Raw genomic sequence first — 27,596 nt, 5'->3', positions numbered from 1 at the left:
AGTGAAGCTTTATTTAGAATCAGATATGCATTACAGTTAAGAAAGAGAAAATGTATTGTTCAGTAGTGGTCCAGACCTCTACATTTATCATCTGCATCAACGCAAAAAGGAACATTCAAGTAAAATAAATACTTTATACAGTATGGTCAGAGAGCACTGTGCTTCCAAAGAGGGAAGGGCTGGGGATAAAATTACTCAGAATATAATCATATATAGAAAAACACTATTGCCAAAATGATAAAATCTGAACAAAAAGACATAAGCAAAAGATTCAATAATTACATAATCCATAACCATATAACCATAAACAGAAGTAACTGTTCATATGAGCATTATTTATTGCTTCTGATATTGCATATAAAGAACAGCTGGTACCTAACATTCACTTAAATGTAGTCATATACTGTAATACCACTGGTGTCTTCCGTAAACCTATTAACTAGTGGCAGGCCACACAGAAAGGCATAAAATCACAAGAGTAGATCACATTCATGTTTAAACTGCTCATTCTGTAGCCATACCTAGAGACAAAAGGTTGAAACAATTGTAATTCTGGGAGAAGTGGGAAGATTGCAAACCTAACTCTGCTGAAGTGTGTAGTGCATGCAGCTCTCGCAGTGGGTACAGTATCATGTAAAAAGCTCAAAGCTGTGTGGTCTGACTGTAACTGTAAAACACTCTTGATATATACACTTATTTGAGCTCTTGTATGATAAATGTGATGCTACAAACGGGACATTAGCTAAGCATTGATATGGGAAATATGGAAAGATAACACATTTCACTTACTGTATCATCTCCAAAGCTAACTCATTCATTTACTATATGAGAATGTGAGTGGTACCAATCATCTCCCCAGTGCTCAGTAACAAAGCAACATGTTGAGCTATTCGTTAGAGATAACACTCAGCTATTTAATGACAGACATATTAATACTTGATGTTACACTTTTGCTTGAAACCCTAAAAATAACAAATGTAACATAAGTCTGGTAATGGGCTCAATTAGCAGTTACTTTAAATTATGTCCAAATCCAAATATTTATCATGAATATTTGCAAGTTATCATTAAAGCTTATAGAAACAACAAAGTTACCTACAAAACAAAATGTTTAAGAAAGCACTGTAAAGCTCGAGCTGTTCTGCTCAATTTCTCAATATCCAGTCATCGAAGCACTAGACTAACACTATGTTGCTGTATATACATGACAAAGAAGCTGACTTTACTGGCTTAGTGGTGCTTTTCTAAAAGCTGGACATACGGTATATACATGTTTTTCCAACTACGAACATACATTCACACATACAGGATTCCTTAACACGGTGACCTGGAAACGGAAGCTGCCACTGTCACTTTAGCTTGATATCTGGCCCCATTTAATCTCTACATAAACAGAGAAATAAGAGTAATGGTAGCACAAAATGAGCAAAAAGTATTTAACTAAAGGTTTTATAACTGGCTTCTGAAAAAGTAATTGCAGGAGAATTCAGTGCATTCATAATGAGTTATCACACTCTGAAGGCAACACATTTAGCATGGCTATTCATCTGCTTTTAACAAGGAAGCAAAGTTCCATGTGCCTGGGCCCAGCCTCACATACCTGGACCGCCAGCTCATTTGTACAAAGTAAGACTTACAAAGATAAAAGCCTGTAACACGGTAAAAATGTTGTTTTGCATAGCATTTGGCCTTGCTGTACTATCATCTGCTGTTGACTCAAGAAAAAAATACAAAAGCCAAATGCTAAAATTTCAATATATCAGAATTTGGCAGAAATTAATCAGTGACTAAGTTCTAAAATGAGATAAATGAATTGTTTTAAAGAAAAGTTGTTAATCTTACATGTACAAACTCAAGGCAAACATAGAAGCATTTTCTAAAGCAACACACATGCAGTATACTGTAATGACCTAAAAAAAATACACATCATGATACAAGGACTAAGTGCTTGGCATTGTTTTTGATTTCATTGTAGTTATCAAATCCTGAAGTGGTTGTCAGGAGGATGGATGACTTCCATCATGGAGCTTACACGGCTCCTTTGACCACTGGTTCCCTATTGAGATATGTGGCCCAGTACACCAGGTTGAAGGTTCCAAACAGCACCGGGAACACTATCCTGGACATCTTGTCAATCTTGCTCACGCTGTTGTAAGTTTTTTTGGGGTCAGGGGCCTTGGTTTCAGATGGTTTGAGCTGAACAGCTGTGCTATTTGAAATGGTGGCGATAGATGTGTCCTTTGTAAGGTTGGCTGTATAATTCACACCGGCTGAACAAGTGTTGTTTGGCTTTTTAGACAGCGCCAAATGGTCTTTTTTCTGTGAAGAAGTTTAAAAAGCATGGATTTAGAGTGTTACAGACACAACTCCAGCCAAAAATGGTTTTGTATTTTCATCAAACAATAAAACAGCTCATTGATACTACAGGCACACACGAAAACACAAAGAGAAAATAAAAGATGGCCAAGTGGAGGTGGAAAGTGGCTCACTGAGTCCTTGGGCCATAATGAACTGGCACTGTGCCACAACACTGGCAGACTGAGCTGCAAATTCACTGATCCACCATTTTTACACCTCTGTGCCAGTGATAGCTGCAGCTGGAGGCATTATGTTTTTGGGTTGTCCATTCGTCCGTCTGGCCCATTCTTGTGAACACGATATGTCAGGAACGCCTTGAGGGAATTTGTTCAAATTTGTTCAAATTTCTCCCCTTGGAGTCAAGGATGAACTGTTTAGCTTTTGGTGGTCAAAGGTCAGAGGTCAAGGTCAGTGACATCATGTCTCTCCCATTCCTGTGAATTTGACTGGATGGTAGAGACATACAACCACAAAGCAGTAATTCTAGTTTTAGTTCTAAATCTTGCCCATATTCATTTCTTACTTTATCATGTGTGACATGCACTTTCTCAGTCCTCCTCTGTTTCTTGCTTCCCACATTACAACTTTTTTGCAGTAAGGAAGTAACAGAGAAACATACAGTAGGATAGCAAAGAGGAAAGAAAAGTGGAGTCACCGTGGGACCACTAGCAACATAACCTGAAACCACAGTAGAATGTAAAAGCTACCATAACATTATCTGGTAAAGTTCAAACCTAGGCAACAGCACTGGCTGTTTTTTCATTTTTTAAACATTTTCTATATATATATGGTAGTCAGAACTGAGGGGATTATACTACCAGAAGGCAACATAGCAGATGTTGAGGACAGCTACAAGTACTTTTGGATCCCGCAGGTAAATGGGAACCATGAAGAGGCAGCAAGGAAAGCAGCAACCGCCAAGTACCTGCAGAGAGTAAGGCAAGTCCTGAGAAGTCAGCTAAATGGAAAGAACAAAGTCTGGGCGATCAACACCTACACCCTGCCGGTCATCACGTGTCATAATAAGCTGGCCAAAGGAGGAGATAGAGGTCACTGACATCAAGACAAGGATGCTCCTTACAATGCACGGTGGGTTTCACCCCAAGTCCAGCATCCTGAGACTGTACACTAAGCGGAAGGAAGGAGGTAAGCGGAAGAAGGGAGGCCGAGGATTGGTGAGTGTCAGAGCCACTATCCAGGACGAAACAACAAAAATCCATGAATATATCAGGAAGATGGCCCCGAGTGATGACATGCTTAGTGAATACCTCAGGCAGCAGAAACCAGAGGAACAAGGGAAGGAAGAGCAGGAACCCTCATGGAAGGACAAACCTCTGCACGGTAGGTACCACTGTCAAATACAAGAAGTGGCTGATATCGAAAAATCCTACCAGTGGCTGGACAAAGCTGGACTGAAAGACAGCACAGAGGCACTAATCCTGGCAGCACAAGAACAAGCTCTAAGTACAAGATCAGTAGAGGCTGGGATCCATCATACCAGACAGGACCCCAGGTGCAGGCTGTGCAAAGATGCCCCTGAGACAACCCAGCACATAACAGTGGGGTGCAATATGCTAGCAGGGCATACTTGGAATGCCATAACCAAGTGGCTGGCATAGTGTACAGAAACATCTGTGCCGAGTACAGGCTGGAAGTCCCAAAGTCAAAATGGGATACACCTCCAAAGGTGGTTGAGAATGACCAAGCTAAGATCCTGTGGGACTTCAAGATACAAACTGACAAACTGGTAATGGCCAACCAACCGGACATAGTAGTGGTGGACAAACAGAAGAAGAAGGCCGTGGTGATAGATGTAGCAATCCCAAGCAATAGCAACATCAGGAAGAAGGAACACACGTCGGACTGTCTTCAGCTCCTGATGTTTTTACAGCTGTCTGTGTAAGGGGTTAGCCCAAAACTGATAAATGTATTAGGCTCTGTGTTTCTGGGTGCTTTTTGCCTGCTCTCTTCTCCAGCAACTTGTCTGAAGGAGGGAGCCCTGGGTTGTGTTCTGTAATCCTTTTTATACATATATTTATATACTGCTCAAAAAAATAAAGGGAACACAACATAAGACATCCTAGATCTGAATGAATGAAATATTCTTATTAAATACCTTGTTCATTACATAGTTGAATGTCTTGTTTTCCCTTGTGTTCCCTTTATTTTTTGAGCAGTGTATATATATTACAGAAGACATAGCTGCTTGTGTACTATATACCTGTGCGTATCTGAATGTGTAAGGTGTCTATCTCACTGCAGATGTGTCTCAACTACTGGGTGACTAGCAGTGGGTGATTAGCACATTCACTAACATCACCATCACTGACACAGTGGTGTTCCTGGCAGGCTTTCCTGTCACAGCCACGGACCCTTCAGTGGGGTCCTGTTTATATTAATACTGGCTCAAATGACAATGTGTGATGTGAAAGACTTTGCTTGAAAGAATTATCACCTACCTCTACAGTTTCCTTCAGCTGTAGGGACACTTTCAGCTTCAGCCCATTGTTTTTGTTTTATAGCCTGCAACTTTAACTTGACCATATTTATTCAGTCTCTCTGTTCTAATCAACCTTGTATTCATATGCAAGGGGACGTGTAACATGTAACAATAGTGATATCAACTTTATAAGAACATAATTTTGTGTAATTTTGGGCTTGTTTGCGAAATGGAAAAAAAACAGATTAGATGGCTGAGTGAAACTTTGGTGGGTAAGTTTTCCCTGTGTGTGTTCATAAAAGGTCATGCTATGCGACTGTGAATCATACTTTTATTTCTGTTCATATTTTCAACCGGAATATAGATGCCAAAGGACTATGGCACTTGACAATTAGTCATGTTTCTAATATGCAGTCACCAATGGCAACTTCTAACAGCTGCAGACAGGGCATAGTACCTTACAAGCTATTTGACTTTTTCTTTTGTAGGTATCACTGATATCTACAAATCTACTACTAAAAAGGTATGGACATTACAGAGACTGGCAAATGGAAACACAACAAACAGTATCAGCTACAGGCTGACCCTTTATAACTTCACTGACTTTACTGTATAACCTCCTCCAAACTATGGTGAAAAACGCTACCAAACACCTACACCTACCTCTCCATGGACTGCATTCATACTCTAGTCTTCAATATTAAATTGTAACCATAAAACCAAAATAAACTGTTAAACTTGAGGGAAACACATTTTAGTGCCAAGAATAGTTTGATCCCCACAATGTGATTGTGTGTATTATCAACAAGAACACACACACACACACACACACACAAACCTTGCGCTGTTGAGCCTCCATTGCCTTTTTTCCATCCCAAGCCCAGCTCCTCTTGGTGAAGTAATTAACTGTGGCAAATTCAATGAGGGCAGAGAAGACAAAGGCATAGCAGACTGCGATGAACCAATCCATGGCAGTGGCATAAGCCACTTTAGGCAGCGAGTTTCGAGCGCTGATGCTGAGAGTAGTCATGGTGAGCACGGTGGTCACACCTGGTGGTGGAAAAAAAGTGGATCACTTTTACAAACTGGATATGCTATCGTGTTTTTACTTCAACATCAAACAATGGGACATTTCTTAAGTTATTTCACAGTTTCATGCATTTGTGTGCTTCAAATTTACCAAAGACAGTTCGGGCTGGTACAGACTCTCGATTGAGCCAAAAGGAAACTTGGGACAGGATTACAGTCATGAAGCAGGGCATGTAGGTCTGAATGACAAAGTAGCCGATCTTCCTCTTCAGGTAAAAGTGAGCCATCATCACGGTGTATTGACCTGGAGGGAACAGCAGAACAGAAGAGGTGACATTACTAAAATAAGTAATATATGCATACAGAAATGAATGGGACACACAGTAGGTGACTGTATAGCATATTATTTCATACAAAATTTAAAAACTACTTGTCTAAAGTCTCATATTCTAGAGCCCCTATGTGTACAATTTGAACTAGATTTGGGCCAAAACCTATTTTAAATTAGTGTTCATTCATAAAATGTCAAAACATGTGCCCATTAACACTGTTCTTAGTGTCAACAACAACAACAACAAAAAAAACAGAACTATTGATCTGTTGATCCAATTGACAAGTATTGTGTGTAAAACCAAAGCATGATATAGTTTATTCCTCTGTGTCACAGAGCTCCATTCTTATGCAAAGACTATTAAAACACACCCATGGGCTGCAGCCTCCCACTGGGTGAAATGTTCCTTCTTTACTATGAGCACTGTTTATTTCAAGGCAATCCCACATGCAGTACAGTACACCATCCTGCTGCCATAAATACGCAGTAGAGCACCAAATGTGTTAACTCACAATTGAAAATAGCTCCCAACAAATGTACTGTTTACTCCAGTACAACTCACATGTGCTAAAAACTACAGTGTCCAGCTGTTCAAGACATAAATTCACCTTTTTAAAAATGAAAGTATAATTCCACCACCAATTTTAAAGGCTTACATTGCTTAGTAAGAACAAATGGGCATGCCACAGACAGACAAAGGAAGTAAAGTGTTGAGAGATGAACTAAAACATTGTTAGAATAAAACATGCTGATGTCCACTCTTAATGCTACAAAATTGATTGAATTTCTTGTCATTTGACCAGGAAAATAAAGTTACATGCTTTCATTTACTGTTAACCAAGAATATTGGGTTAATATTTAAAATACAACAAACAAGTGTAAAAGATTTTAAACTAGTGAACTACACAGACACTAAAAATAACACCAATTCTCTATCTGACATTGGGGCAAACTTGATTCTCTGCCAGCAAGGATGTCTTTTCACTCATATAGTCACTGTAAATCCACCTGTGTTGGTTCAATCCACAGTGACATATGTGGAAATGAGAAAATGCTAAGGTTCATACAGTATGTCCTTTGTGTGACCTTTATAGAAGAGAGACTCCCTTCTCCAAAGTTTTCATGTTAAATAAATGTGGTTTGTGCCTTCTGTTATTAATATCTGGGGAGTCAGTCACTGTCTACTCCTGTAATGTTGGTGTGTGGGTGAACTCCTTTGGGGCTGTAACTGAAATTAAAGGCTCTTCCTACACATTTACTCAACAACATCCTGGACAGTTTCTCTACTGAATGTGAAAGGATAAACTAAATTATTGAAAACCATGATGATAGAGAAATCATCATATCCTTTTAACCAAGTGAAAATTGCATTTAAAGTTTTATTTTTCCTCAAAAATCCTGTTGAGCCATGGAGTCTATAGAAAATCCACAGATGACTGCTGCCTTCTCCTGGCAAAATCGGATTTTCTGTCTCACTAATCCCCTCTCAAAATCTGCATCCTGTACAGTATCTCTCTCTCCCTCTAATGAGTGTGTGTGTGTGCAACAGACAGTCCATCCCATTCTGTCAGGCCAGGCCACACGCTTGACTGGGGACATACATCCTTGCTTTGCCTGAGCTTGAGCACTAAAACAGACCCGGAGCATAGATGAGTGCAGCAGAGGGGCGCTGAGACGGACTTGAGGAAAAAGTTTGGACCGTCTGTGTGATGCAGCAACAAGCATCATGTCCTTAATGAAAAGAACACGTGTTGCCTCCGCTCCGAGGACTACTAGCCAGCAGCCCGGCTCTGTGGAGGCGCGACCGGGGGAACCCCACTCTGATCTGACAGCCTGCTGGGATTGGACATGGATGGAAATCTCCAAGGTGTGAAAAAATGCAGCTGTGGTGGATATTACTGTTCGTTCTTTGGAGTGTCTGTGGGGAGCTGCCATTCATAGCAGAGAACAATGCAGCTATGTTGGTCAACTGGTAAGTACAAATCAACACCATCTGTTGAGCTTTGCCACTTTCTGTTTTGATCTGAAAGCACTGGCGTGTGTAAAGCAGTGAAATGAAGGTCTACCTATCATTAGTTCAGTTCCTGTGTCTACATTTTCGTCCTCTTTGGCTTAACCTGTGGGTAAAGGTCACCTCCACCCACTTTGCTGAGCTATTCTTGACTTGTTAAAGAAGGTTTGTACCTCAGATTAGCAATGCTAATTAAGGCCATGCCAGCTCAGTGCGTCTTCCCTCTTCAATTGGCATGAGCAGTGTGGGATGGAGAAAGAGATGCACTGAGAAACTATAGTGACCCATGTGTTAATCTCAGCTTGCTGAATGGTTCGAGTCTGGGTTTTCCACCAGCATAGGCACAGTTCTGCTGTATACAAAGCTTCATGGCCTAGGTAACTTACAATATGTAAATGTTTTATTCCCATGCTGTGCATTATCCAGGGTAAACACCATCATTCTGTGGCAGGATAAAGCAAATATCTCTGTTTACATTACAGCTATAGGAACACCTCCCTTGTACTCACTACCAATAGCAAAACAAATGCATTTCCATACTTCTTTACATAACAGAATTAAGCAGATGCAGATTCAGTGCCCACACCACGTGCCGCTGCCACCGCAGCCAATCCATCAGCTGCAATGTCACTCAGTAAAAGCACAGCTGATGGGCTTGCATGCGGATTAACTCTACAGACCCTGTGGTTCAGACCATGAATATGTGATTTTTTTTGTTTTGTTCTTTGCCCACCCTCTCTCGTCTCTGGGCAGCTCCAGCTGGCCCTGTGTGGGAGGCATTCTCAAATCCTTGTGATCCATTTATTGTCTCTATCCAGCTTGATTTGAAAAACGTCACATCTTTCAGTGACACACTGTAATAACACAGAGCTGAATAAAGGAGTGAATGAGGGGGCTTAACCTTCCCTGCTTCTGCCTGAAGCTACTGCACATGACCAGGGCTCTAAGGAGGAAAGAACATGAATTCTAGCTAAGATGTAAAGAGTCGTGCTTATGATACTGGGGATATTTGTATTCTGGCCCGTATTGCATGTGGCCAGGTGGCAGCTTACTCTCACTTTACTTTACCTCGGCTGGTGTGGATGTCTTCTGTCCCTGCCGTCTGACCAGTCAGGTGGTACTGATTGAGCCGAGAGCCATCCTCTGCCACCACCACCGACTTGGCTGCTCCCTGAGTCCACGTGTAGACCACCTCTGAGATTGGATATGCATCTATGAAAACACAACAGAAAGATGTACATGTTACGTTTTTGCATATACTGTAGCTGGACATTGGCTGTTAATCATAAGCACTCTGTTATAAAATATAATTAATTTCAATTTTAATTTGACTCTTCAATTTAACTTCAGGAAGCACATGTACACCACAGGGTGCTACACTGATCTTCATGAACACAGCTGATCTAAGGCCAATAGGGAGTGAAAACATAACGAAGACATGTTAAAAATGTCTGGCAGCACATAATAAAGATAAAGACTATGATGAGGAATGACCCTGTCAGTTTTTATCCTAATTCAGATTCCTTAACTCACACAGACATAGAGCTGAAACTATTAACGATTAGTCAGCTAACAGAAGATTAAGAAATATCTAAACATTTCTTAATCTTCTGTTAGCTGACTAATTGTTAATAGTTTCAGCTAACAAAAGATTAAGAAATGTTTAGATATTTTTTAATCAACTGTTCCAGTCATTTTAAAGCAAAAATTCCAAGCATTTCTTGTTTCCATATAAGACACTGAAGTGTTTAAATTTGGGGTTTGGGGCTATGAGGAATTATTATAACCATTTCCACTTTTTGAAAAAGTAAAAAGCAAAACCATGTGAGTCACAGAAAGTGCAGTGGTATTCACATACCAGTGCCTTGAATTCATCTATTTTAAATGTGTACACAGCACAGTATGTCACTGTGTGAAGCTGACTGTCGAATCATTCTTTAAGTTGCTGTGAGACTGTATCTGTAATTCACCTTAAAAAAATGACTCACATGCATCTACATTGTTTGTGACCATGAGCAAATTAATAATACTTTTATGTTAGAAAAGGAGATTCATTTTCAACCTTGGGAACATACGTATGTCTTTGGCAAGTACACAAAATGGCCCTCTTACTTAACTGTTGCAGGAGCTTTCAACCATCAAAAGATTCAAGAGTAGCTAAATAAGTTCACCATGCATTTAGAATACTTACAGTAATGTGTTAGGTCTGACAGATACCTGGTCTGTTTCATTGGATCATTTAGCTAATGGTCCAATGTACAGTGAATCAGTGCATCACTAATGTGTATGCCTAGTGTCACCTATATACTAATATGGACCATTAACAGTGACAACCTTAATCACTATCCTATTCCAGTTAAGAACACAATATTATCATTACTGTTTCTAACTGATGGCAGTAACTAGAGTAGGTCAACCATTAATTGTAGGGTTGGTGGTTCAATTCACATCCACAGTATCTGTCAAAGTGTTCTCGAGCAAGACAATTTGCTCCTCATTTGTGTAACAAAACACTGTAAGTCACTTTGGATAAAAGGGTCTGCCTAATGAATGTAATTTCACTGTCAACACAAAAACACACTGCGCATGCGCATACATGCATGCCTGCCTGTACACAGGCACATTTAGAAGGCGGTGGCTGAAACGGAAAAAACGCCAATGCCCTCCACTCTCACTGCATGTTCAATTTATTATGTCCCTGTTCTCTATGAGCTTTTGTTGTTACAGCAAGGATAAATTTGATAAATGACATGTTATGTGAATACAATTATGTAAGAGTTACTTTCTTAGTCATGCCTGTTTACAGGCGCAGGTACTCTGGGATATTTGGCTCCCCTCTGAACTGTGATATCATAAGAGGCCTCATCCTTAAGTAGGTGAACTCACATACTGAGGTCAAGTTATTTCACCATCCCCTCATCCTTTAAAGTTCAACAGGCCACTTAATTTTTCTCATCAAGTTAGAAACATGTAAACAAGAAAATGTATCCCTAAGCATGCTCAAAAAAAAAACACAAAAAAAGTGGTACAGACAATCAAAAACATAATCCCAGAGTTGATTCCAAATAGGATACACTTTCAATAATGAACATAATAATATATAATAATCAAATTTTCACTATAATAGAAAATGTTTTTATTTAATTTGATCTCTGCAGGGTATTTACTCACAAGATAAATCAGCACTAGCCTTATCCTTCAAGGGATATTTTTCAGTCTACATTAGAGTCTTAATGATCTCTGCAATACTGTGGAAAATGTTCCTCTGATCAAAGCTTGGACACTAATAGCAGGATTTGCCTGTGGGCCTTTTCTTATAACATATCAAGAAAACTGTACAAGCTGCTGTCCAGCTGGTGTTTATTATATTCCTTTGCCCCTGAGATGTCACTAGCTAATACCACTTTCCCACATAAGGGTACTGTGTATACATGGGTTTTTTCTAACTGACTCTCCAGCAGCTTGTTTCACGGTGGTGATGTCAAATATGCCAGTAAATAGAGATGTATACAATGCTGCAGGGAATCTAATGAGTTGGTCATTATATTTTCTTTGCATTTACTGTTCCAAAATATAAAAACTCATGTTAGAGAGTTGGCTGAACAAAGACAGGTGAACTTTATGGCTGAGATGGCAAAGAATCACCAAATTTATCTAGGGAGGAGACAAGCCTTCATTATGTCCTTGTTGGCAGTTGTTGAACTGATGATGACAAGTGCGTCATTGCGTACGTTCACGGGTTTAGCCGAGTTTGGCTTTCTCGTTGTTTCTAAGCTGAGGCATGCCAAGGAAAAGCGGATAATGACCGGTGTGGAGTCATTTGTCCCAGTAGTTGCATTCCCGCTGCTGTCAAAAGCCGGGGTGTGGCGAGTTTAGATGGGTTTTTTGGGCAGTGGAAAAGGGGCTTAAAAAGTGTTAGGTGGCTGTGATACAGTGCTTGACCTTTCACCCACTTTGCTTCATTACACAGATTAACTCAGTGTCGGTGTTGAGAGCTGGTGTTCAGAGCTGATGTGATCAGTGTGGCTGTATCACAATGTGCAGATGGTACTAATGGTATGATGTTACTGTGTGTGTGAATGTTGGCACAGTTTGACAGATTGCTTTGAATGATTCCCAGTTTGCTTACTGGGTTTAGCTTTGGACTTGGCGCTGTAGTTTTCTTTCAGTACAAAGCACAGCTTAATATACTGTAAGCCTTAGTTTGCCTCTTTCATATACCAATGCAAATCCATCCCACTGTGAGTGCACGGCAAGTCTTCGATTCATTCGAGATCCTTTTGAAAACTAGCAAGCCCTGGAAAATGCACATGCTGTCTCACTCACTCATACTGTAGTACAGACAACACACATAATGTGGATGCACTAAATCTATGTGTTTCTCTCTCTCGGTTGGACTGCAGCACAGTGTTTGGTCTAACAGTGCTGCATTAATCCAGCCACTGTGGTCTTAGAAGACTTGGCAGTAATTTAGACTGACCCAAGTCAACCATTTGGTGGATTATTGTCTCACAGACACTGTATTATCCCAAACAAGTCTTTTTGGAACTGTTACCTTAAATTAGTTATTTATATCTAGAAACAGACTTTACTTTACTTTTACTTTAAAATGATAATATTCTTAATGATTTTGTTCAAGCTTTGCCTATATAACTATGGAGTATACATAGGATAAGATACTGTATGTAATGGCCGAGCCATCCATTGCTTTAAAAGTGACATATAAAAAATTTGCTTTAATCCAGTTTAATCACAGACTGTTGTTGCATTGTTTGGTTACATGTTTTGCTACAATATTCTGGACAAGGTGCAAAGGGCATTTGGTGTTTTTTTGTGTGATTGATTTTAAATATTGACTGGTTGAGATATCAAAGAAAGATTAGGTTCTATTTATGGCCGCACTGTCAGCTGGAGGAGCTAGACAGCAGTAGTAAACATTCTAACTGGACAAAAGAGAGAGTTTCAAAAATTTCTGTCTGGCTAAAAGCTACTCAAATACAGTAAGCCCTTTTCAGACATGGGAAATGGAACATTGCTGGTGTTATCAGTCTGTTAAAACAACTTTGTGTAACTCAGACGTAGGTCACTTTTACAGGACTTCATTCAGACGCACCTACGATGGAAACAAAGAGAACCACGTACAATATCCGCCATGTGCGTAACATTGTGGTAATCTTGTACATGCCTAATCATTAATGTGACAGCATGCAGTTCAGACGTGTTTCATGTTGAAAGTGATATGTAAATGTTACTAGGTCCCAACTGCTGTATAAGACTGCCATTGCAGCTTTTACAGAAAAGCGACCAGGGGGCTCATTCTGACACGAAGCTGACACATTCAGATGCCATCAGGTTAATGGAAAGGCGTGCATGTCTGAAACGGGTTGTACATGTCTGATACTTTGTTATATTTTACATGCTTAATTTGTGCTTACATCATAACACAATGAATGCATGAGATGCAGTATAGTACTGAATTACTGCATGGTGTTTTCAGAAATGGAATCAGTATTAGTGACACTGAGTAAAACACAACTTGCCAAGTTAAAAATCAAAATTACCGCTTTGCAGTTCTATGCCTCCGCCAACCAGTCAAATTCATGGGAATGGGACAAATGTGAGGTCACTGACCCTGACCTTTGACCTTCAACCACCAAAATCTAATCAGTTCATCCTTGAGTCCAAGTGGACACATGCCACATTTGAAGAAATTCTCTTAAAGCATTCCTGAAATATCACTTTCACAAGAATGGGATGGACATGAAATGACAGTAACTTCTGACCTTTGAACACTAAAATCTAATCAGTTCATCCTTGAGTTTAACAGTTGACACGCATGTGGTACTGGTGGCCGTCCTGAATGAAGTAAACTGTGATCATGCCAGTCACCTTATGTAAAGTAATACAGTACATGCAGAAGTAATATCTTTGCTTTTCATGGAGGTTTGATTTTTTTAAAGGAAAATACAGTATTTATCAAATTGTTTAAAATGTCTGATCCTTAGTACAGGAGCACTCCGTACAAACTGGTTTACACACCAAGGTGATCATGGGCACTTGTGAATTTACAGACATGCTGCTTTTTCCCAGGTCTCTGCCTGATTTCATGTGTTTCTCCTGCTGTGTGCCCTTTCTTCCATTCCCTCACAAGTTATATTCACAGCACCGCTAAGTGAAAAGTTAACGCTGCCTTTGTTCCAGCTGTTGGGAAGGGTGATATAACTCCTACATTCCCACCTACGGTTTCTGTCTATTCAGAGGAAATATATATGAAAACAGCCTGAGAATTATTGTTATTATTATTATTATTGCATAATTTTGAGCATGAGGCACATGCTAACAAAAACAACCTGTTAAATTTACTGAGTCAATGGCCTATCTGAAAATGAGACAATTCTCTGTCTCATTTTGCTTTCTATTTGCTCTTCAGGTCATTTTCAGGCACACAAACCAGGCTTCTATTCATTTGTGAGATGGAATCTATTATTTTAGCTGAGAAATCTGAAAGAATACAACATTAAAATGAACATTTTACTATAATATGAGCATAACAGAGGATAAAAACAGCACAGAAGACTTGAGACATCCTACAAATAGACCAATAGGCTAGAAAGGGACGTATTGTCTTCTTCCAGCTGATTTGAATCTTGGGATGTTTTTATAAGTTACACTGCCTAAATATCTGCAAATGCACACATCAAATCATATTCAGTGTTTAGTGTATTCTAAAATCAAATGATTGCATTAGTAAAAAGAAGAATGCTTTGTGGTACAAAACAAAATGCTAAGTGGTACAAAACAGAAGACAGATGTAAGAAAGCAAACAAATTAACAATGTGGTTTAAAAGTAAGAAGTCTGAATTTAAAATTTGTTTTTTTTGGCAACAAAACAAATAAATGTAAAGGTGGATAGGGCAGAGAGAGAAATGAATATGAGAAATTACCATGGAGCTGTTTAGAGAAATGGGGCTAGTGACAACATTAGCAGAGTAACAAAACAGAGACAGACAAATGAAAAGACATTTAGAAAAGACTTAGGAGTAACTGGGGCTATATGGAGATTGACACCTCATCATGTCTGGCTTCTTTGTCAGCAAAAGAGCTACTGGAGGAGATAAAATGAATAAAACAAATGCATAAGAATTATAGTATGCTGCTATCTTGACACTAGCACAGTCAGTAGCAAATAGCCAAGATTGCAACCAAGATCTGCTATTGTGCACAGCAAAATCTATTTTCCCTAACAAATTCATTCAAGACCATGTTGCAAAAATGACTACACCCCAATGAAAGTCTTAGGAGCAAAGCTAAATTTTAGACAAAATCCTTATGAACAAGAATTCAACTACAGGTGAGTCTAATTATTCATTAAGCAGGTGTCCAGCAGACAATTGACTATAAAAGGGTTGTTATTTAACAAAGAAAACCCCCTCCCAATTCATGCTTTCGGCAATGGCACCACATGGAAGGGAAATGTCACAAGACCTGAGAAGGAAAATAATTTCTTTACACAAGAAAGGTGAAGGCTGCAGGAAGATCAGCAAAGCTTTACTTATCAGTCAGAATACTGTAGCAAAAGTGGCACAAATATTTAACAAAGATGGAACTGCAACCATCTCACAGAGATGTCCAGGCCGTCCATGGGCGTTAACACCTTGACAGGAGTGTCTTCTGATGAGAAGGGTTGAAGAAAATCACCATGCAAGTTCTCTGCACTTAGCATAAAGAAGTAGAAAGCCAAATGGGGGTGATTGTTTCCCGTGACACAATATGGTGTACACTGCAGAGAAATGGCATGCATGGGTGTCGTCCATGAAGGAAGCCTCTCCTAAAGCCCATGTACAAAAAGGTTCACCTAGAATTTGTCAGGGCCCATGCTGAAAAAGAGGAAGACTACTGGGACTCTGTACTCTGGAGTGATGAGACCAAGATAAATGTTTTTGGAACTGATGGCTTCAAAACTGTATGGTGTCACAAAGGTGAGGAGTACAAAGAAAAATGCATGGTGCCTACAGTGAAACATGGTGGTGGCAGTGTCCTCCCGTGGGGCTACATGACTGCTGCTGGTGTTGGCAACCTGCATTTAATGATGGTATCATGAATTCACAGATGTACTGCTCTATATTGAAAGAGAAGACGCTACCATCACTCCGTGTCCTTGGGCGTCGTGCACGTTTCCAACATGACAATGATCCAAAACACACATCTAAGGCCACTGTTGCATTTCTGAAGAAGAACATGGTGAAAGTGATTCAGTGGCCAAGTATGTCTCCTGATCTGAACCTCACCAAACACCTATGGGGAATTCTGAAGAGGCAAGTTGAGCATCACTCTCCATCCAGGTTCTAAAAGAGGTCGTTCTTGAAGAATGGAAAAAGATAGATGTTGCAATATGTTGCCAATTTGTTCAATCCATGCCTAAAAGACTTGATGCTGTCCTCACTCATGGAACTCATGGAGGTCATACCAAATACTAGATGTAGTAGTGTTTGTTGTGGGGTGTATTCATTTTTGCAGCAACTAATTTGAGTAAAACTGTAGATTTTGTAATCTAAGTGATATTATTAACCTGACTTTCATGTAATGAGTTAAACAAATGTTCTATACAACTCAGTTTTGTCCAAATTTTAGAAACTGTTCTTGTGCTCGTTAAGATATTTATTAAAATCTTACTTTTCAAAATGGGTGTACTCACTTATGCTGTGCACTGTACATATGTCATTCAGCTTCTTTTAAATTATGACAGACACAGCTGTACACTGTCACTTTAGGTTTCACGCTACTGTAAAAAAACAACAAAATAAAAAACCATGAGGCAAGAAACAAGAGTGCTAGTAGGGTCAGTCCGGTTCAGGTGATTAACACAACAGTAAAGGACAGGTCTTCTGTCACTTTGAAAGCCTTGAGCTCCACAGTCAAAGGATTATCTGGGGTTAATGGAGATGGAGGAAACAGGATATATTGCACCGTAGTAACTTTTACAGCTTGTAACTTTGCTTGGGCTGTATTTTTACAATCACATCAGGCTTACACAATCATTTTATGATCAACAAAGTGCTTCTTATGCTTCAGCCAGCAGCCTTTAGTTTTGTTAGATGCTGTGCAGTAAACTCTGTTGTAAAGGATAATGTTCTATCAGAGCCTATCACAGCTCTTTAAATGAAAATACAACAAACACCTTTCTAAATATATAATACTGACAAAATAAATGTGTCAGATGCTGAGAAATATGACAACTTTCCATCATAGCTATGCTTGTGTGTCTATGTCTTGTTGTTGTCTAGATTTAGATATTTTTCTACATTTTCTTACTAATGCATTTATTACCAATTAAATGTATAGTTTTATTTTGCACTTTTAAAGAGGTTCATTTTGGCACAAATTCACTTGAGGACGTAAATAAAGCCAGGTGGATAAAAAAGTACCCTGTATGTTTTCCTTCCTCCCTTATAACTAGCCTCTGCGTACAAAAGCTCTTGCAGGGATAAATAATGCTGCATCTCTGTCACCTATAATCTCAATTACTGATTCTAAAGGATATCAGGTAAATGGATCTGTACTTAAATGTCGCACAGTTAATTCAAGCAGGTTGCAACTTTCTTGTTTCCCTGATAAGTTAACAGAGAACAGGCAGTAACCCTAACCCTCTGCCTGTGAGCACACAGGGCGCTGAGGCGGAGCCCTCCCATCAGCAGCAGGGAAGACCTCAAAAGCTAATCTTAAGCTTATGAGACACAATCTCCTCAGATATTTTTGTACCTCTGGAGGTATGTGAGGCAACCTAATTAGCTTAGAAGTCATGAGGAAATCGGCACAAGCCACAAGCGTGGTTTAGCTATTTATGTGCAAGGTGTAAGGTTGCATTTTTAAAGGTTACCTTGGCGGTAAATGTAGGATTTGGTGTGTGTGTGCCTCAGCTGTTTCCACTGTGTGTGTCTCAAATATTTCCCATTAAATGTAGCTGAGGCAGTGAAGGATACAGGAGAGAAGCCCTGACATGTTGATTAATGGCTTAATCAGGAGCAGTGTGGCAGTGTCTTCACGGCTATCTCCTGCATCACCACAAAAATAGCTTTGCACCGAACATGACTGTCAATCACATCGAGGTAGCCCACAGCTGAAACTGAGGTCAAAACTACATGCTGCTTTTCTCACTAGTGACCTTGTGTGTTTTTATAAAGTTTTTGGTAACACGTTTGATGCTCACTGGCGCCTAGGTTGCTGACATAAGCAGTAATATTTAAACCTTTCTTTGCATTGTTTGATGTGTGCAGTCGCTTCAAGGAGTGTTTACTCACAGCTTCCAAACTTAAGGGGACAAGCATGGGCATCCATTGGGAAATCCTCCAGTTGCATGGGGCATTCTGCTGATATAGTCAATCTAAAATGAGAAATCAGACATCCAGAGGCGTCATTACCATCATGATAACCACTGTCACACAATAACACATCCCTTTATTATACATAATTTGTCCCATTTGGTTTGTGTCTATTTTGTATTTTGCCATTAGCCAATGAAAGCCACAGTTTGTCTTCACTAGTGTGTGTGTGTGTGTGTGTGTGTGTGTGTGTGTGTGTGTGTGTGTGTAATTTTCCAAACACAGAATAATGAGAAACTGAGCCACCAGAGGGACCCATGAACCTATCCATGAAGAATAATACTGCTGTGTGTCCAAAAGTGAGCTTGAAAATGATTTGAGAAAACAAATGAGAATCATCTATGGAGTATGGCTGCCACTTGCCTGTGGAGTTGCAATAAAGCATTACTACACTTTAATTTGAAAAACTAAAAACAAGCTCATCTAGTGGGTTTAAAACACTAAACACTCACAGTGCCACACTGCACAGACTCAGACACAACCTTATCCAATACTGCCCTCTGTTGGCTGTGCATAGAATAGTCAGAGCTGCTGAAACCAGTATTTCCACACAAATATCCACTGACATCACCAGACAAAACAGGAATATATGACATTGTCCAAAAGACAGTTAAATACAATATCATGCCACTTATGTTCCACTACTTTCTATTAGTACTCCTCTATAATTTAAGGAGGAAACATTGTACTTTTTAGGTCCACTACATTAGTGTGTAATTAATTATAGTTACTGGTTACTTTGAAGATTGGGATTTAACGTACAAACCATGTGTCTATATTTACAAGGCTGTCCAGCAGGGTATATACAGAACCTAAAATAGCTTCATATTGACAATTATGACATTTAATACGTGTTACATGCATCAATAATGATAATCAAATGCTATCATATCAGATTATACCGCTATAATAATGTACCACTTTGATAGTAATGTACCATTTTCCATAATGACCATTGATACTATAAGTACATTCTGTTTATAAACATTCAATGCTTTTACTTCAGTGAAATTTCTTTGCAAATCTGTCATAGTTTTACAGTGTGTTTCTGCCTGAATATATGGGTCTGAGTACATTCCCTGCCACTAATTTATACTACTGCATATGACAGTAATGCAGTGTATACACACATTTTTAATTGACCACAGAAGTGGCAATTACATTACACATCATCTGCCATTACAGCTATTTAGTTAAAATATTTTGCACAACATATGATGTCTTTGGTCTGTAAATGCTGTGAAAAACAAAAGAAATACACACAGATCTGAAATTCTTTACATTACACTGAATGTGAGTTTACAGTATTCTACTGTACAGTACAGTAATTTGTCTTTGCGTGCTGCTGTGTGATACATCGCCCCCTTGTGGACCATGATGCGGGGCTCAACTGTGAAATTGATACTGCACCATGCGTGTGTTTATGTTTACAGACAGTGTTTTTCTGCCATTCAAAGTGAATTATATTCAGGAACATTTCATATTTCTCCATAACTTTGTAAAATATCAGCACCTCAAGGATTTTGATGAATTCATTAGACAATTTACTGAAAATTTGTCTGCAGCTATTGAGATAATCAGTTAATGGCTTTAGTCATTTTTCAATCAAAAATGGCAAAAATTAACCGATTCCATCTTCTGATCTATAAGAATTTGCTGCTGTTCTTATTAATTTATTCAGAATAAAATCGCACAACTAATACCACACATATGAACTGTTTCAAGAATATGGGCAGGGAAGTACTGTACTACAACATATAATTACACAAGTTAATAATTTATAATAGAAGAAATGGATGAATATATTAAGTGAACACTGTATATTTAGCACCTTACATTTGGCTCTGAACCTTAGATGTTAACATTTTTAAAGCAGAACGATGGATGATGTTGATTTGGCCTGTGAATGTAATTTAGTGTTAAAGTATTCAAGGTCAGACAGTTGACACGTAACATGGACACAGGAATAACTGTGTTGTAAAAAAACATGCACATACATGTAAATGTGGATTTTATATCATTCTAAACTGAATGACGGGTATTTTCCACTGTTGATCAAATAAAACATTTGATTACAGCCCCTTTAGCTGTGGGAAACATAAATAAGCATTTTTCACTATTTTCTGATTTTACAGACAAAGAAATGATGTGATTTTTCAAGAAAATAATGAGCAGATTAATGATAATGAAAATAATAATTTGCTTATTTAATAATAATACCAACCACTGCAACTGTCTGCTTGTGTCAACTGCAACATCATTAGTTTCAGTGTTATATAAATCAGTGTTTATTTGAGGTGAATCACCAACATTTATCAAAGTACAAAACTACAATATGATATCTTTGCATTTTTCTGGGCTGGACTAAGAATCACAAAGGGACTTAACAGCAAATGGGCAGCACTGAATGGCTTTAATTATTTAAGTACATTAGGTACTGGCTCCTTAATAAGTCATAATGAGCAGTAGAGACTGTGTGCAGACTGTCCCACTGCAACACAAAAAGCAAACTTGCTGCATGTTATTTCACACATGTTCAGGTTACAACATGTTTCAGATTAAAGTACCGTGATGCACTGTGCCTTACTTTAAGAGTGTAAAATACACTGCAAGGCATGCATTGCTAGGATCACAACTCTATCTTTCTCCTGAGAAATATTTTCATTAACTCTAGCTGGGGCACTGTGCACTGTGTTTCCTGTGAACAACCAGTGTAGGAGAGCAATGCTTACATTAAATGTTTCTCTAATAGCCTTGTTCCCAGAACACAAACTAATGGCTTGCACTGTCAGCAAATGCACTGTAGATTTGTAGCAATTTTAAAGTCAGTGGATCAATAGTCATTTTTGACTTGTAGCCATGTCTACTGCCTCTAACTTCCATTGATAATATTTGATTTGGAGCATTTATTGTTCTCATAAGATGACACAACACTAAAATGAGAGTGGATGTTAATGAGTTCTTTCTATCTATGATTGAATATGTCCTTCTGAAGTTTTGACAATAATGAGTTAGAAAGCCATTATTAACATTAATAGTGAGTCAGTTTGTATACTTTCATTACAAATTTTTGACTATAAAAGTGACTTTTAGGCAACAGAAACTGCGATCAAAGATACAAAGATTTTGCATCTGCCCACAGCAGCTGATTTGATTATACAGTAGGTTATTTACAAAGGTTCAGTGGTGGAAGATATACTCAGATTGTTTACTTAAGGAAACGTAGCAATACCACAGTGTAAAAATACTTTGTTACAAGTAAAAATCCTGCATTCAAAATGTTACTTAAGTAAAATTACAAAAGTACTAGCATAAATATATATAAAGTACCAAAAGTAAAACTACTCATTATGCAAAAAGGCCTAGTTTACACTAATGTACATCATATTATTTGATTATATTATTGATGTATTATTGTATGCATCACATTTAATGTTGCAGCTGGTAAAGGGGGAGCTAATGTTATCTACCTTATATGCTTAGAATTTGAATTACTGCTCGGTAGGATGTGAATTTTACATCAAGTATCAATAAATCTTATTATACTGTATTTTGTTTTATTAAGTTTTCTGAAAAGTAAGTAGTAACTAAAGTTATCAAATAGTAGTCAGTACAAAGTGCAATATTTCTCTCTGAAATGTAGTGAAGTATGAAGTAGTGGAAAATGAAAATACTCAAGTAAAGTACAGATACTACCTCAAATTTGTACTTAAATACAGTACTTGAGTAAATGTACTTAGTTACTTTCCATCTCTGCAAAGGGTGAAATGGAGTGCCAGAGCAGTAATAAGTAGGATAGGTCATGCTATCCTAGCACGTTCCTGTCAGAGCATAGATTTCTCTAACACGAGGACAGTTAACTGTGGATGACCACAGTGGGAGGAGGAGGAGTGCTGGGCCAAAACAAACATTTCATATTCCTCTGACCTCCAATATACAATGTGAGGACAACATGATGATGCACTGATGCACTACTGAGGCATGTAGTATGAGTGTGTGGGCTGTGTCAGCGCAGCAGGGGTCTTAAAAACCACTGCCAATTAAGTATTGCAGGTTAATGGAGGATTTAGTCATGTCTCTGGTTTTAAATGGATTACACAACACTGCTAAACAGCACTCATCATGAGTCAGCATTCTAGCCGTAAGACTGGTTGGAAGGGAAATGTTTATTCTACTATAGGGTCAGTGCTGGGAGAGCTTACCTCATGGTGTAGAGAAGAGTCCCATCATCTTTCAGCCGCAGGAGCTTGTTAGGTGTAGTCATATTATGGGCGATAGATTTCTTCCCGTTAAGGAAGAAGGTGTCGGGGGTCCAGATGTTACTGGCCAGGAGATTATTCAGAGGAAGCATCTCCATTGGACCTTTAAAGCAAAGTCTCTCATCTTTCCAGCTTTGACGGAAGAACACATCAATAGTGTATTCCTGAAGAGGAAAACAACAGTCAGCACTACACATAGTAACTGTTTAGTGCAGGAAATACTGTATATAGAAAGTAATGTCATAAAAGTTAAAGGATTACAGCTTTTTGTATACATGGAACCATAATTTAGGAATAAAGAGGTATTTTAACACATATGAGTATATTAAGCAGATGCAGTAGGGCTACAACTGCTTATTTTAAGGATTAATCATATGGTCTATAAAGCTATTATTATATTTACTATTATGAAAAAGGGCATTTTCTGGCTGGATATACAAAAAGATGTTGAATTATCTTAAATCTTCTGATCTCCTTGGTACAAACTGAAAAATAGAAGTTGATCAGAAGAGGTTCTCACCATTTCAGTGTCAGAGACTGGACCAAAGCTGGTAACAAAAATGTTGGTTTTGATCTCCGTCACCTTCTCTGTAAGAACATATCAAACACTTTGAGCCTTCAGGATATCTATTCAAAAATGATGTAAAGCAGGTTCCTGATTTTGGTAACATTAAAGAAAGTAAAGGAAAATAAACCAAATGTCCTTACTCTGAACTCGGTATAAATGTAAATAGCATGAATCAAACACATTGTACAGTTCTGATACTGGGTTTGTGACTCCCTTTTAAATTAATGAAACTCTACTGAATGTTTTAATTAGGTTGAAAATGATCAGGAAGTCAACTGTTGGTTCCATCCTTTAACAAACTAACTTCAGTTAGCAGTTAGTAGGTTATAGACTATCACATGGCTGTTGATAAGAAACTGTTTTACTAAACTCTGAAGCCACTTCCATGCTCTTTAATACTTAATGAATACAGAGGCTGTGCACAGAAAATTGCCACTTAGAAATGGGAAAAAGGAAATAGGAACTGTGCCTGTTCTACCCAAAAGAGCACAAAGTGAACAATTCCCACAGGCTAATGATAGGTAGTTTGAATACAGATGTAAGAGGATTGCTTTCTCAAACAGTTTAATTTCTATAGTGTGCTTCTCGTCCATACTGCCCACGACAGAGACAGGTGTATGTATGGATTACTGCCTGTTTTAAGAATGCAGAATCCTTCATGCGAAAGAAACAGTCACTTCTTTTGTGCAGTAAACTTTAGCATATCAGGTGAGGTCTAAGATGGACTCCAAAATCAAACTCCCCCATAGGATTAGGATCTTAAACTTACCAATGTAAATTTATAATTATATTTACATACTGATAGCTATTTAGAATAAATTCTGATTTCAGTGTAAATCCATTTTGCAATCACTGATAGATGCATATGCAGCACATTCTAACCAGGCTCCACACCCTGCTACTCTAGTATCAGCTGCAGCTCAAGACCCTTGGGACAACCAGAGTACTGCACCTTCTGACCTAAACGTACAGCATTTTTACTTTAATATGGGCAAACAGGTTTGCGATACAGGATCATTTAACCTGTCGGGATCTGTCATAAAACATTAAAGTCACAGAGCTGCAGAAGAGAAACATTTTCTCTCCTTATTGTATGGACCAGCAGCTTTGTATCGACAGCTGATCCTATCTCTCCATCATAGACGTCATGAATACAGACACATTTTCTGTGTCTGGAATAAACAAAAAGAATGAAGTGCACCGAGTTGTTCTCTGTGTGCAGACCTTTCTGTACAAGTTGTGTATTAGGAAACATACCCCTCCCTCCGACACATTTCATAATGGCATCATCAGTTCTCACCTACTGTAGCATATGTGGGACTGCATGAATTATTTAAATGACAGAGGTGTGGACATTTATATATTCAGTGGGCTTACCCCCCAGGCCAGGGCGGAGTCTGTTGTCGTAACCATCCAGAAGTCCGTCAAGTATGCGTGTGAAGATGGTGATGTTGTCGTTTAATTCAGCTTCTTTGGGAGTACCGGTTACATCCTGGCAAAGGCTGAGTATAAGAGCATTTTTAAATTTTGACTTGGCTTAGAGAGAAACCAATCAAAAGACAACACTCTTAAAATGACAAGATGAGATTACGAAACCTAATGTGACCTAACTTACTTTCTAAAAAATAAAGGTATATCTTAATCATTCGAGCAAATACTATAAAAGCTATTTATATTTACTAAGAGGTGACTTATTTAAATATGCCTTTATATTATCCTGACCAGGATACAGCACAGGGGTCAGTTCCTTACCTCAGACGGCAGGTGATGCTCACAAGCAAGACGCAGACCCACAGATGTCTCATTGCAAAGCTGTAGCACATTCCATCGCCCATTCCTGAGACAAAACATGCTCGTATGTTTAAATAACTAAATGAACAGAGTTTTTCACCGCCCATTTTTGTCCACTGCTTTTGTCAAAAATTAAAGCTGTACTAGAAGAATAAAATTTCAGAATTATTTACTGCATAGCCTCCCTTATCGGAGCACTTTCACCATGCAAACAAACCATACATACTGTTATGACAAGGTAAAATTCAGTGTTATAGCCCAATGAAAACAGCTGATTTTACAGGCATTCACTGGCATAAATATTATGCACCCACTGCATACATAGGAGTGTTTAGTAAATTATATCAGCACAAATATTTCACTATTACATCTCCACATGCCCAAAAGTGTGCATAGTTGCACTCTGCCCTTCCATGAAACACTATATGATAGTAAAAGGCAGCATCTGTAAGACCTGCAGATGTTAGCGGATGTCTGATTTAAAATACAGCTAATAATACAGAAATGCTAAGTTTCTTGCAGCAGACTTGCAAACATTGTGTCCTTCCTCAGCCCTGCCATCTCACTGCAAGACCCTCTTCTTAATTTCTATATTCTCCAATGCCCTCTTTAAGTTGATGACTTCCGACCGGACAAAGGCTGAGCTGTACTGCATTTCCCACCACTGGATAGCCTATCAAAGCTAAATGTGTCAGATTCCTCCACCTGTATTGTATCTATACCTGCAACCTGCCCAAGAGTCTCCACGACCAATCCTTTCTCCAACGCAGCTCTTGGCATACAGTAAATTCCTCCAGTGTTGCTGTGACTGTACGCACTCAGCACTGCATCCTCTTGATTCACGACTCACTCAGACACAGATCCATACAAACCGAATCATTTCCCTTCAGTCGGAAATCAAATGTGGATACCTCTTTTCACCCGGCTTTCATTACCACCTTCCGCAGTTGTCTACGTCTCCCCCGTGCAACGGCAGCAGACCTGGAGTGTATCTGACCGTATCCTATTCTCCTCCGATGCCCACACGACCCACTACATCTCACGCTGACCTGTTAAGACGCTCTCTGTTGCATCGGCGCTGAGCCGCAGTAACCAAAGCTTACCACACTATGCGCAGTCAAACTTCTCCCTGCTCCTGCTGTAGATCTCTCACACGCAGACTGCGCTGTTTAGTATTTGGCATCCATTCTGCAGAACGTCACCTTCATCAAATAACTGCATACTGGAAAGAGAGAGAGAGAAAGAAAGATGTGGACTAATTTCACCGCCAGTGTGGTTTATTTCGCCGCAGAGCTACACTTCTGCTGACTGACCGTCCTTTAGTTTGGTCACTGGGAGCCGCAAGCACACAGCAAGCGTTGCACAAAAAACAATACTGTATCAGAAGGCAAAGTACAATGCAAATTAAATGATGCGAATTAAACAGAAAAGCGTGCAGTGCGCCTGGAAAGCCAGGAGGACAGCCTACAGTATATGACGAGTGGAGGAGGACAGATGCTGTAGAGAGAGAGAGAGAGAGAGAGAGGGAGAGAGAGAGAATAATGGATAGAAATTCAAGGATAAAGTGCTACTGTACTGTAGTTACAAAGACAAGCATGAGAGGAACCTCCATAACAGCATACCCCCTGTATATGCTTACAATCTATTCTTTTGCTGTACTCTATCAGCAAATATCATAGTCTGTGATAATGCTACAGCAAATCTGGCACTGAGTACAACAGGAACAGTAGGCTACAGACTGCAGGAATGTTATAATAATAAATCAGCAAGGTTCTTCTTCCATTTTAGGTGTTCTTGTTTTTCAAATGGCATGCAATGTCAATGCAGTATTATCTCAGCTGCCAAAATGTACAGTAGACAATAAGTCAGGTAGTAAAACTGAGCCATCTGTAGAGCTCTGTGGTGGAGTGGAGAGTAGGAACGCACTGATCCAGCCCCATACGGTCCTTAATAAGTGGACTGGGCCTGCAGCTATGGTGAAGGTTTTGTGTTTATTAGCAGTGGTGAGCGCCTACTTCACTGTTGGTGCTAAATGTGATATCAGGCCAAAATATAGTTAAAATGTAACTGCACTGCAATCAGAAAAGTAAAAGCTGGATTGGTACATCGCTATTATGTTCCAGTCTTTGGAAAAAGCTACTGTAATTACATTGCATTTAATCTGTTTTCAATAGTTTACAATAGACACTATCTGTTGATATCTGCCTAAGTGGGACACCTGAGCTCTACAGTATATTACATCATTCATTTCCGACAGAATTAGGGTCAACTTCCAGCTTTGGCAGTTATGGAAGTGGGTTTCTTTCAAGTTTGAAAAGATAAGTAGTTTAAAAAATGTTAGAAAATAGCATTCTTAGTCAACTCCATTCATTTCTTAAGGAAAATAAAATTGGTGAAAAGTTCCAATCAGGTTTTAAACCAAGGTACAGT

The 27,596-nt window shown here is 39.0% G+C and overlaps 1 protein-coding gene across 4 annotated transcripts; it reads right to left on the bottom strand.

Annotated features, from left to right (window-relative positions):
• gabra5 (gamma-aminobutyric acid type A receptor subunit alpha5) lies at positions 1-26,640 on the bottom strand. 4 transcript variants are annotated; one of them, XM_020609943.1, is made up of 11 exons: positions 26,464-26,640; positions 26,270-26,388; positions 25,128-25,212; positions 24,753-24,877; positions 23,328-23,395; positions 22,751-22,971; positions 18,468-18,550; positions 9,238-9,381; positions 5,979-6,131; positions 5,637-5,848; positions 1-2,319 (listed from the first exon to the last, which is right to left on the bottom strand). In XM_020609943.1, exons 3-11 carry the CDS (start codon positions 25,208-25,210, stop codon positions 2,029-2,031), a joined length of 1,380 nt encoding a protein of 459 aa, XP_020465599.1. In that variant the 5' UTR covers positions 25,211-25,212; positions 26,270-26,388; positions 26,464-26,640; the 3' UTR covers positions 1-2,028. The 4 variants fall into 4 exon arrangements, with proteins under 4 accessions (XP_020465599.1, XP_020465600.1, XP_020465601.1 ...); XM_020609944.1 differs by having other exon boundaries at positions 26,480-26,640; XM_020609945.1 differs by lacking the exons at positions 26,270-26,388; positions 26,464-26,640 and adding an exon at positions 26,078-26,263.
• Between the last annotated feature and the right edge of the window lie 956 nt (positions 26,641-27,596).

Source organism: Monopterus albus, unplaced genomic scaffold, assembly GCF_001952655.1.
Source record: "Monopterus albus unplaced genomic scaffold, M_albus_1.0 scaffold103.1, whole genome shotgun sequence".
NCBI lineage: Eukaryota > Metazoa > Chordata > Actinopteri > Synbranchiformes > Synbranchidae > Monopterus > Monopterus albus.
Note: the sequence above shows the minus strand (reverse complement) of the source record. Positions and strands in the feature narration are given on the sequence as shown.

Excerpts from the sequence above, each read along its gene's own strand:
- gabra5 (XM_020609942.1), bottom strand. The coding sequence starts at position 25,946 with ATGCCAAGAGCTGCGTTGGAGAAAGGATTGGTCGTGGAGACTCTTGGG. Across the intron at positions 25,213-25,888 it reads GACTCTTGGGCAGGTTGCAG|GAATGGGCGATGGAATGTGC; the intron begins GTATAGATACAA and ends GTTTTGTCTCAG. Across the intron at positions 2,320-5,636 it reads TGGAGGCTCAACAGCGCAAG|AAAAAAGACCATTTGGCGCT; the intron begins GTTTGTGTGTGT and ends ACTTCTTCACAG.